This window comes from Antechinus flavipes, chromosome 2, assembly GCF_016432865.1.
Source record: "Antechinus flavipes isolate AdamAnt ecotype Samford, QLD, Australia chromosome 2, AdamAnt_v2, whole genome shotgun sequence".
In the NCBI taxonomy this organism is placed as follows: Eukaryota; Metazoa; Chordata; class Mammalia; order Dasyuromorphia; family Dasyuridae; genus Antechinus; species Antechinus flavipes.
The window spans coordinates 59,997,548-60,009,283 of NC_067399.1; the positions used below are offsets into that span (position 1 = coordinate 59,997,548).

At 41.8% G+C, this 11,736-nt stretch overlaps 1 protein-coding gene across 1 annotated transcript; it reads left to right on the plus strand.

Annotated features, from left to right (window-relative positions):
- The first annotated feature begins 5,939 nt into the window (after window positions 1-5,939).
- DPEP2NB (DPEP2 neighbor) lies at window positions 5,940-11,208 on the plus strand. Its single transcript, XM_051974967.1, has 2 exons — window positions 5,940-6,006; window positions 10,119-11,208. The coding sequence occupies exons 1-2, from the start codon at window positions 5,940-5,942 to the stop codon at window positions 10,436-10,438; spliced, it is 387 nt and encodes a 128-aa protein (XP_051830927.1). The 3' UTR covers window positions 10,439-11,208.
- The last annotated feature ends 528 nt before the right edge of the window (window positions 11,209-11,736 follow it).

Sequence of the window (11,736 nt, forward strand, 5' to 3'; positions counted from 1 at the left end):
TTATTTTTTTATTAAAGCTTTTTTATTTTTCAAAACATATGTGTGGACAATTCTTCAACAGTAGCCCTTGCAAAATCTTGTGTCCCAATTTTCCTCCTTTCCCCCACACCCTCCCCTAGATGGCAAGTAGTCAAATATATGTTAAACATGGTAGAAATATATGTTAAATCCAATATATGCATATATATTTGTACAATTATTATGCCACACAAGAAAAATCCAATCAAACAATACTTGGAGGGGGTGAAATACATTTTTTTCTGATTTCAGGGAATTATATCTATTCACTCTTCCCTTCCCAAGTTGGAAAATCCCTAATTTTTCAGATTAGAAATCGAAAAACCTAATGTTATATTGTTTCTTTTTAATTAATTGTCCTTATCTAATTGTTTTTAATGTATGAGAGTCAGCTTCTCTCTGTATTGAGGTCCAAGTCTAAACAGAAGAGGTCTGGTCCCAGTTTGTTGGGCTGATGTGTATTGTTTAATACATCCATATGCTCAGAAGATCAAACCTTTCCTCAGCCATTTTATCTCCCTTGTAACACAAGAAGAGACTCTAGAGATACCTTTTCCTGCTTCCCTGAAAGCCACATCCAGACAGACCTGTGTGGGCAAACACCTCACATTTCCATCACATCTGTATCAGGAGGTGGAGAACCTCCTTCCTCATTGGTCCTCTGGAGACCTGCTCAGTCATTACATTTATCAGAATCCATTCTATCTTCAGTGAGAGAAAGGAAGGGAGAGCTCCAAGCCAATAACAGCACTTTATGAAAGGGACCTTTCTCCCTCTAATGAAATGGACCTCAGATTTTCCTCACAATGTGAGATGTCACCTTCTCTCCAGGTCCTTAATGCTCTATTGGGTGATACCCTCCATTCAGAAAAGGCAAGGTAAAATCCAGAATCTCATTGGTTGATAGATCTCATTCTTGACCTTCCAGGAAGGCCAGAAATGATGCATCAGCATGGGGCTACAGGATGGGCAAGGCAGGGGTTATAGCTGCTTTCTAAGTGATCCTAGGTCCCTTCTTAGGCAAGAGACAGTGGTCCAGAGATACAAAAATAACTTGGGGGACTTTCCATAGCACATTAAGACATCTCACCCGTGCTGAGCTTTGTCACAGTGACTGGGCAAAAGAGTCCAGAGTACTCCCACCCACATGGGGGCAAGGATTCTCCAGTCAGCTTTCTTGTGGTTAGTCAAGTGAACTTTATGACAGATTATTGAATAGTGCACTGAATTTATAGCTTAAATTTATAGTTTATAGTATAGAATTTATAGTTTAAAATTGGAAGCCTATTATAAAAAATAATCTATCTTTATTTCTCTCTATATGTAAAATGTGTATTAATATATATAATTCCTGTTCTAATATTAGTTTATTAGTTAATTAATTAAATTGATTTTAATTAAACTGAAAAATGTATATTACTAAATGAATATATCACTAATAATTGCTAATGATTACTACTCCTATTGAATCACAGTGAATTGATTAATACTGATTGGAATAAAATAGGGGCCTAAATAAAATCATCTGTCTCAATTCTTGTTTTTCTTTACAATAGTGTTCCTTTTTTAAAATTTTATTTTAGTGGTGGTGTTCTTGTATAAATTGTTCTCCAGATTCTGCTTGCTTCACTTTGCATCAATCTATTCCACCCATGATTCTCTGAAATTATCTCTTTTAGTATTTAGAGATAAAGAATCTGAGTCACTGGGATTCTGATTTCCTTATCAGAAGATTTCTAATCACTCTGGAGCTTTCTGCCTAGGGACACAGAACTGGTTACATGCATTCTATCTCTGGTTGTGCTGGGAGGCCATCCCAACTAGTGCTGCCTTTGGTGACAAAGTTCCCATTCCTGATATCGATAAGCTTCTGGCTAAATTTTATGTGGTTCTAGAGTGAAGAAAATCGCTTTCTGTAATTTCAAGAATTCTGCAATTCTGCAATTCCAAGAAAGCCAACAGAATTTCTTGAACATCATTCAGTCTAGTGGCAACACTGTGCTTTGGCTGGAGCAGGTAGATAGCCAATTGCCTTGTCAGAAACCTTATAAAGCCTTTTTCACTAATGCATGGTGCCTCATTCTAATTATCCTAATTCACCGATGCCCTTTCTCTTTTGTCACTAGTATGTGAATCATAGTGCACATCAATGAATCATGCTAACAGCAAACACATTGTTAGGACCAATAAGGTTTCTATGGCTAGATCTGGGGTTTATTTCCCTTCTTGGGACTTGCCTTTGTGATTCTGCTAGAATGGGATGCCCCATTTTATTAAACTGTAAATGAAGGAATGAAAAAAACAAAAACAAAACCCAGAGTTTGCCCTAATGATGGCTTGAGGTTAATGGTTAATGGCTAATGGTTAACATTTTTATATTCATTTAAAATCTATAAAACCCTTTAGAGGAAAAGAAAGCTTATTTAAGTGACTAGTTTGGAGTCCTAACTTAATGTCTGAGGGGAGATTTGAACTCCAGTCTGGATACTGGAAAGTCCAGCACTCTTGTCTGTATGGTAATTAGCTGACTAGTGAATTTTAAATGCATGGTATATATACTTTTCTCTTTTGCCAAGGGTGAAGGGTAACAGGAAAGAGTCAGGGAGCTGATGTCTCCCTTAGATGATCAAAGTACCAACTATGGTGGGAGAACTGGGCATTTCAAAGAGTTGGTGATGATTAAGTTGAAAGTAAAAGCATTTAGAGCTGGAAGGGACTTTAGGCATTTTATAGACGCAGAAATGGAGATCCAGAATGTAAAATCCTTAAAGGCAGGGACTTTAGAGTTGTTTTTTTTTTTTTTCTCCTTTGAATAATAAATCAGATCTCTCTTATTTAGGGAGATATGGACTTTCTCTAGGACACCTCCAAGGAAATTCCAGCATCTCATGTTCATCTGATCCCTAGGGTACCGGGAGAATATTTGATTTGTCAGCCTTCGGACAGTCAACAAACATATTTATTAAACACACACTGGGGTCCTGGTACTGTGCTAAACACCTATAATATAAGGACAGGCCTTGCCCTCATGGAACTCACATTTTAGTGGGAGATTCAAATGTAACTAATGCACATAAAAGATACAGAAGCTATCTTAGAAAAAGTTACTAGCACTGAGGAAGGCTGGAAGGGAAAGGTGGCTCATTAGCTGAATCTTGAAGGAAGATAGGGAAAACTGAGAGTCCAAGGGGAAACTTCAGGAAAGGGGAATAACTCATGCTGTGGGTGGGGAGATGGCTTCTCATGTGTGAGAAAACCTACATGAAAGGTTAGAAAGGTAGGAAGAAACCCGGCCAAGAGGAAGTGATCTTTTATTATGGAGGTAACGGAACCAATGGAGCTTGTTAGGTAAGGGGTAATGTGATAACAGACCTGAGCTTTTAGAAAAGACAGGAGTATGAGTGAGCCTGTTCTAGGGGCATGTCCACTTAAGCAGAAAGAAGGGGACATATACCAGAGATACTGTGAGATAGTAATTGAGGATGACATTGGGATGGCGAGCCAGGGTAACTGGCAGGACCATGTGCCCTCGGCAGTTAAAGGGAAGTGGCAAAGACTCCAGTTCTCAAAGTGTAGATTTCTTAAAGCTGATCTTGATGTTTGCAGCTAAATTGGAAACAAGAGTTCGGTGCTTTTCTATGTGCAGGATACTTTAGGTTTGCAGTCACTCAGTCTCGTCTTCCTTTAGAGTAAGCTTCCTCAGCAGGTGGAAAGAAAAGATTACTGCACAGGGCATCAAGAAATCCTAGGTTTCATTAGGAGCAGATTCCAGAAAAACTGGAAAGACTCATTCAAACTGATGCAAAGTAAAGTGAGCACAGGCAGGGGAATGTAGTAACAGCAACATTGTGCAACGATCAGCTGTGAATGAGAGTTATTTTTAACAATGCAATGATCCAAGACAATTACAAAAGGCATGTGGTGGAAAATGCTGTCTGCATCCAGACAAAGAACCGATGGACTCTGAATGCAGATCAAAGCATACTTTTTTCTCTTTTTTTCATAGTTTTTTTCCTTTCAATCTGTTTCTTCTTTCACGACTGTGACTAATACGGAAATATATCTTACATGATTACACATATATAGCCTATACCAAATTGCTTAGTTCAGGAAGAGGGGAGGGGTGGAGAGGGAAAAAAATTAGAACTCAAAATCTTGTAAAAATGAATGCTAAAAACTGTCTTTACATATAATTGGATCATTCACAACTTCACCAACAATGTATTTGTGTCCCAGTTTTCCCATATCCTCCTGCAATACTTATCTTTTGTAGTCATCTTAGCCAATCTGAGAGGTGTGTAGTGGTACTCTAAGGTACCTTAGAGTTGTCTTACTTTGCATTTCTCTGGTCAATAATAATTTAAAGCATTTTTTCATATAACTATAAATGATTTTTATTTATAAGGAAGACTTTAATTCTTCCTTGAACATTATGAGCTGTGTGGTCATAGATGAATTATTTAACATCTCTGATTAGATGAGAAAGTCCTTTTGTTGTTTGTTGTTCAGACTTCAGAGAGCCTTCTAAATTTACATTTTGAGAAGTATCATTTCAAGAGTAAGGGCTTTATTTTATAAATGTTTTCTGATTGTGCTTGATTCAGTGTATTTAGATTCCCCCAGTATTAATGCCCTTTCCCTCCTCAAATTATCATCTATGAAACCATTAGACTGCAAGCTCCATGAGGGCAGGGACTTTGCTTTGTCTTTGCATCCTCAGTGCCTAGCATGGCTCTTTGCACATAGTGATACTGAATGTTTCTCAGATTAAAGATTTTATTTCTGGTGTAGTGATGCCCACATAGTAGGTTCAGGGGTAAATGTTTGCTGTTTTAAAGTAACAGAGCTAGAATTTGAATCCAGGTGCCAAGCCAATGTTCTTTCCCCAGTGTCTTTCTGTGCTGTCTCCCATTTGTTTATGAGAGCATCTTATCGGTGAAGTGCTCTAAATCACTAGATGAAGTGTTCATCATGATAACTCAAGTCCAAGGACCCATGGGTTAATAAGCATCCTATCCAGGGCTCCCCAACATACGCCTTTTTTAATTATGGGCACAGTTCTCACTTGCTGGGTGCATTCTCAGTGCACTCTCTCTGCTCTTAGTTGACTCTGCCTTTCTTTAGCGTTGCTACCTGAAATGTCTGCCCCTTCCTTCAGTTCACATCCTTTTCGAGTTCTACTTCTGTCTTCGAAGCCCTCCCTGGCCAGCCAGCCCACAGACATTTTCCCTTTAGGAATGTTGCCAACACCTAATCCCTTGCACTTTAGCAGGCTAGCTTTTTCATGCATGCTCGTCCTGTCTCCAAGAGGCAGCAGATGTGGTCCATAAATGAGCTAGCTCTCGTGTCGGGGAGACTTTTGCTTGGGACTCTTCCTAGTTCTGTGAATCCACATACCCTCCTCATACCCTGGCCCCTTTCTGAGGCTTTAAATTACAGAAAGTTGCAAATGTGGAGAGATGGAGAAAGGTCCTCCATCCAATTAAATTACAACTCTGGACTCCCCTCTCCCCACCAAAATCATCTCTCCAAAATCTTCTCCAAAACCTTACTATCTCTGACCCTCTCTAGGCTAATGCTAGGTATAAAAGTACTCGTGTTTGCTCAGGAGGGGAGCTGTGTGTCAGGACCAGGGGATGCCATTCCCCTCCCGTCATCCTGCTTAAAACCCAGTTTATAATCAGAGCTTTCACCATCCCGAAGTGAAAACTCTGAGACTGAGACTCTTGCTGTCCTAAGGCAGGTTCCTTATGTGATCTCACGGTGGCAGTGATGACCTCACAGGGCAGTGACTACCTCACAGGCCCACCCCTACCCAACAGTTTCCATGGTGGGGTAAGCACACAAACGGGTCACTCCGGGGGAATCTTTCCCTACCATTTCTCAAAGAGATACCAATCTGTTTGGTTAGCCGAGTGAGAATGTCTGACCGGATCTTCTATATACACTCCAACTTGTCCTTTGTTCCCTGGGAGGGCAGTACAGCAGGTAGGCTTGATGTACAGAGGAAATCACTGTACAACAGCATCTGCCTGTGGGGGTATAGCTAGATGCACAACGGGTCATTCCCCATGTGAGAAGATCCTTCACAAAAGTCCTCCCCCAGTGCCTTGTGCCACGGAACTGCCCTTGGTTCTCAAAACCTATTGCCAAGTTCTGGCCCATCCCACCCACCTGAGAAGACTGGAGATGGGGCCAATGATAGGCCATGTAGTCTTGTCAATCAAGAACCCGATTAAGGAAGTTTAGAAAGGCTCATCAAAGGTTGACTCCAAGCTCATTTTTTTTTCAGCCACATTAACTCATCCCTCTAATGAGTTGTGGCGGTTTGTGGTCAGTAGAGGTAGGATACATAATGAGGAGATCATTGATATTCGAATTAATGAATCAATTATTGGAAGTATTATGTTATACACTGATGCTACAGGTGTTTCCCCAGGTCAGTCTTTAAAACAAAATAATTTTGGTCTTGTGGATCAGCAGTAAGTGATGGATAGAGTGGACTGGATGGGGGGCTGATGGATTTGTGAAGTCTGGAGGGATTGTAAAAACCATCTTGGACCTACCATGATCGAGGGCTGAATACCTGAAGGAAGATGTGGTAATACTAGGAAGAGCAGACCCCTGCCCAAAGGAGAACTAAGGGGATGCTGATAGATGGGGTACAGGAGGCCAAAGGAAGCTGCTCTTGGAGATTCGGCTTAGTTCAACAAATATTAAGTGCCTATTACATACAAAACTTACTGGAGGTGCAAAAATAAAATCAAAAGTGTCCCTGCTCTTAAGGAGATCACATTCCTTTTTAGCGATAGATACTATACACACAAGGGGGAACTACTAAATAATCTCAAGAGAGTGGGAACTCTTAACACCTGGGAGATTGATCAGGAAAAATCTGAAGGAAAAGGTGGTCCCTGAGCTTAGGGATTCTAAGAGACGGAGGGGAGGAAGTACTACATTCTAGACATGGGGGATCACCTGCGAAAAGGCATTGGGACAGGACACGGAACCTTGTGGGTGGGAATAACTACTGTGCCAGTTTAGAATGGAGAATTGTAGGAAGGAGGGTTAATATGAAGTTAGACTAGAAAGGTAGGTGAGACCAAGAGTTTTGGATGCTTGTATTTTATCTGGGAAATAGGGAGCTATATACAATTTTTGAAGTAGTATAGAGAGGAGGTTTCTTCCTGAGATATTTATAAAGTGTTTGCTCTTCCTCTACCTCTCCCTCCTCCTCTTCTCCTATCCACATGGAGAGTCGTATCCTTACATGTGCTTTTGATCACTTAGACACTTCACAAGATATTTGGAAGTCTAAGGGGTAGATTTATTTATCTATTCATTCTATCACTTTTTTTTTCCTCAAAAAACTGAGACAATTAGTTCTTTTATATCTTGTAGTTTTCATTCTTGATTTCTTGAAAAAATAGCTCTGGTGGACCAGACTTTGAATGTCTTTAAACCCAAGTCAAACCATTACCCTCCTGATGTCATTGCTCCTCTTTAAAAACAAAGGACAAACAACAACAGTAACAATAATCTAGTTCATGTTTTTCTAATGCAAGACTCCTATGCAATAGACAGTACAAAGAAGTAGAAAAGTAGGGAAGGACCTCACCACCCCAGCCTTATTCTTCTGTCCTCTTTGACCCTGTTGAACATCCCTTCCCATTGATTCTCTTGCATCTCCTTGGGTTTTCAAGATACTGTTTCCTCCTGGCTCTTCTTATCAGCCATAGGATCATAGATATTAAAACTGGGAGGGACCTTATGGATCACCTAGTCCAAGACCTCCATTTGACAGATGAGGAAGGTCAGAAAGGTGAAGTAGCAAAGTGAAATGACTAGATCTTTTTGAGGTAATATGAGTTTGTGATCCCCTGATTTTAGGGAGGCTTCTGTTCTAACAATGAATCAGAAAATCCTAAATCTTTTGGTTTTGGAGTCTTCCTCAGGAAACTCCCACACCCAATCCATCTGATTCTGAATAGACCAGTCCTCAATTCATTGCTGACTGATAATCTGGTCCGTGATAATCTGGTCAGCGAGAACCAAACTCCAGAGATCATTCCTCTGAGTCATAGAATTAACATGTCAATGATAGAAAACTGGACAAATGCATCTCCTTGCTTCTGCTTCTCTGCTAATTTCTTTTGAAATTCAGCCTGCTTATATGTAACACATATGTAATACAAATATAATAGCATTACAATTACAATAAACTTTGCCCCTTAACTTGGAATGAATTCAAGTCTGCAGATTCTTTTGAGATATTTTGCAACACTCTCTGTGACCCCAAACTTTTGGGATCCCCTTCCCAACCTCAACATTCTCATACGGGGAATGGCCCAGAGTCATACAGGTGATCAGTGACAAAGATGAGAGTTGAGGTTCTCTAACTACAAATTCAGTTATTTTTCCACCATCCTACACTGCTTTATGATTCCTTTTCAGTCTCCTTTGCAGGATCACCACCCGTAAGTCTTCCTCTGTGCATTTCTTCTCTCTCTTCATTCTCTCTTGGTGATCTCATGGAATACCATGGATTTAACTCTTATCTCAATTCAAATGACTATCAAATTTCTCTCTCCAGATATTGCCTTTCTCTTGCTTTTTAGTCCAGCATTTATATTCACGTGTGTATATCTCTCCCTGATAATCTCCTGAACATCTCAAACTCAACATGTCCAAAATAGAGCTCATTTTTTCTTTTCCTAAACTTGTCCCTTCTTTTAACTTCTCTTTCAATAAAGGAAACCCCTATTCTTCTAGTTGTCCAGCTGCATACTGTTAAGTCTTCCTTACCTCTTGATTCTCACTTCCCCTTCCCTCCCCAGTCCATATCCAATGAGTAACCAACCTTTGTTATTTCTGCCTACTATCTCCCCATTGATCTTTTCCTCACTCATAAAGCCCCCATCTTGATTCATGCCCTCAGCATATCCTGCTTAGCACATTTCAATAACCTGCTGAGCTCCTTATCTGCAATTTCTCTCTTCTCCAATCTTTCCTCTACACTTTTGCCAAAGAAATATTCCTAAAGCATAGCTTTGTTTCCACCAGGAACTGCTGGGTTTTTTCATCTGACCCTTCCTTTATGTGTTTGTTACCCCATATTAGCATGTGAGCTCTTTAAAAGCAGGGCCTCTATTAATTTCCCCTAGCACTTAGCACAGGATTTTGATTTTTTGCATATAGTGAATACTTAAATCCTTTTTCTTTCATTCATTCATTCATTCATTCATTCATGTCACTTCCCTGCTAAAGAAGCCTAAGTAGCTTCCTATTGCTACTTCTATTTGGCTACTAAAACCCTTCACAGTTTGCCTTCAATCTGTCTTTTTAGAGCCAACAATTCTTAATATTTTTGTGTCATAGACCTTTATGGAAGTTTAAAGAAACTAGACTCATTTTCTTCTCAGAGTATTGGGTTCAAATGCATAAAACACATAGGATTATAAAGGAAAAATAATTATATCGAAATGCAGTTAGCAAAATATCTTTAAAATAACTTCACTGAGCAGCAGCTAAATGCCTCAGTGGATAGAGGACCAGCCCTGAAGTCAGGAGGACCTGAGTTCAAATCTGACCTCAGACACTTAACACTTCCTGGCTGTGTGACCCTGGGCAAGTCACTTAACCCCAGTTGCCTCAGCAAAAAATAAAATAAGTTCACTGACTCAGGTTAAGAGCTTCTGTATATAGACTGATTTCACACGACTTTTTCTCTACCCACATGTGCCCAGCTGAAGCTCCCTATAGGCTACTCCCAGGCCTTCTCCTTTCAAGTTTAATTCATATCCTACACAGGCCCTTTCCTGATCCCCTGAGTTGTTAGCGTTTCCTTATCCTCAAAATTCTTTCTTTTTTTTTTTTTTGGGGGGGGGAAGGGGACATCTGATTTATATTTACCTGAGCACACCCTGTTCTTCCCCATGAAAGCTTCTGGAAGGCAAGGATTATTTCCTACTACTTAGAATTTCACTGTGTCCTCAGCAGCTAGCATAAAGTTTGACTGGGTAGTGGCTCCTTAATTATTGAATTGCAAACCTGCAGTTACCTCTGCAGCCATGACTAATTTGTTCTCATTTCTTTCTCAGCAGCTGCGGCTCCCACTTCTCCCCCCACGCCGGGTCACTACCATGTCCTCTACCGAGGCTGTGGGGAGACTCAGGTGGGCTGGCATGGGGAGACTTACTGCCTGGTGGGGGGTTACCGGGCCTACGGGGATGCTCCTGTGGCCTCCTTGGAGAAGGCAGAGGCAGAAAAGCCAGTTTCCAGCCGAACTTCCAAGAGACACCGTGTCCTGGAAGAGCCCGACAAAGATCTCGGGGGCAGCAGCCCTAAAGTCCTGCGGCACTGGCACCGTGGGGGCAGGAGGCTGCCCAGCCAGAAGCACTCCGGCCAGGCAGCTTCCTAGAGATGACATTTCAGCAGGGTTAAGTCAGTAGTTCTCTCTGTGGTGACTTCCCACTGTTGACCAGTGGAGCTAAAATGTGTCTGGACCACTGCTAACCCGAAAGCCCCTTCTCACCGGGCCCAATCACAGAGAAGCTGTGAGGGGCTATGGTTTGAAATAAGGGGCTCCTTTGCATATACCAGGGTGGAGGAGCCAGCCTGGGGACAACCTGGCTCTTCTCCACTTGGGTTTGTTCTGCTTTTAAGGCTCCATCTTCTCAGTGGAGGAAAGACACCAGCATCATCACTGGACTAGAAAGACCAGCTCTGAGAAGGAGCAGCATGGGGGAACCAAGCGGAGACCCCAAGAGCCGCTGCCTTTCCCCCAGAGGGTCTGCCACTTAATCTCTTATTGATGTCCAAGGAGGCTGCCCATGTTCTTGGTTCGGACTTGACAGATGTTGGAGGCAGGAAGGAGAGAGCCCTCAAGATTATGCAGCTGCCTTTGAAAAATTTAGCTCAGAAGAGCAGAAGCAGAAAATTGGGGCAGTCTCTCCTCCAAGAACTGCTAGGGTGGTCTGTCCTGACAGCCTGAAAGGGGCAGGGAAAGAAAAGGCAAAGCCATTCCCAGGGCTTGTCCTCCGCCTTCCTGCCAAGGACTCTTCCTCAGGTCACTCCTGGGGAAGGAGCTTCCTCCCCAGCCAGTGGGACCCCAGAGCCCAGGAGGGAGATGCCTGAGCACAGGGAGTGTCGGGGCTATCTCCGCTGGGCTCCCCCTGCCTTCAGCCCTCCAGCCCCACATAAGTGGGACTCAATAAACAGTATTTTGTGAATGATGGGGCTTTTGTTCTAATCAGCTTGGGCACCTAGAACCCTTCTTCCCCCAAGAGACATTCCCATCGCAAAAAATTCAGTCCCTTCTCCCTTAGTACTAAGGACACAGGCCGCTCTCTAAGTTCAATTAATCCATCTCCCTGGGTTCCAGGTAAGTTTACATCCAACATGAGGACCTCTGGGTACCCACAGGGACTGGGGCCAGGATGCCTTTGCTTTTTTAATCACCCCATCACCTTAGAACTGTGCTGAATCACCTCTCAGTCTGCCCCACCCCCATCTTTACTCCTCCTTGTTCCAGCTTACCCTGATCTACCCAGATTTTATATCCTGCCACAGATACTTACTTCTTGTGTTCCTGGACAAATCATTTAACCTATTTGCCTCAGTTTCCTCATTTGTAAAAATGGGCATAATAATAGGTTCAAATGAAATAATGTTGTAGAGTGCTTTGTATATTTTAATGTTCTGTATAAATATTAGCTA

Coding starts and splice junctions, on each gene's coding strand:
- DPEP2NB (XM_051974967.1), top strand. CDS start 5,940: ATGTCTGACCGGATCTTCTATATACACTCCAACTTGTCCTTTGTTCCC. Junction 6,007..10,118: donor CTGGGAGGGCAGTACAGCAG/GTAGGCTTGATG, acceptor TTTCTTTCTCAG/CAGCTGCGGCTCCCACTTCT.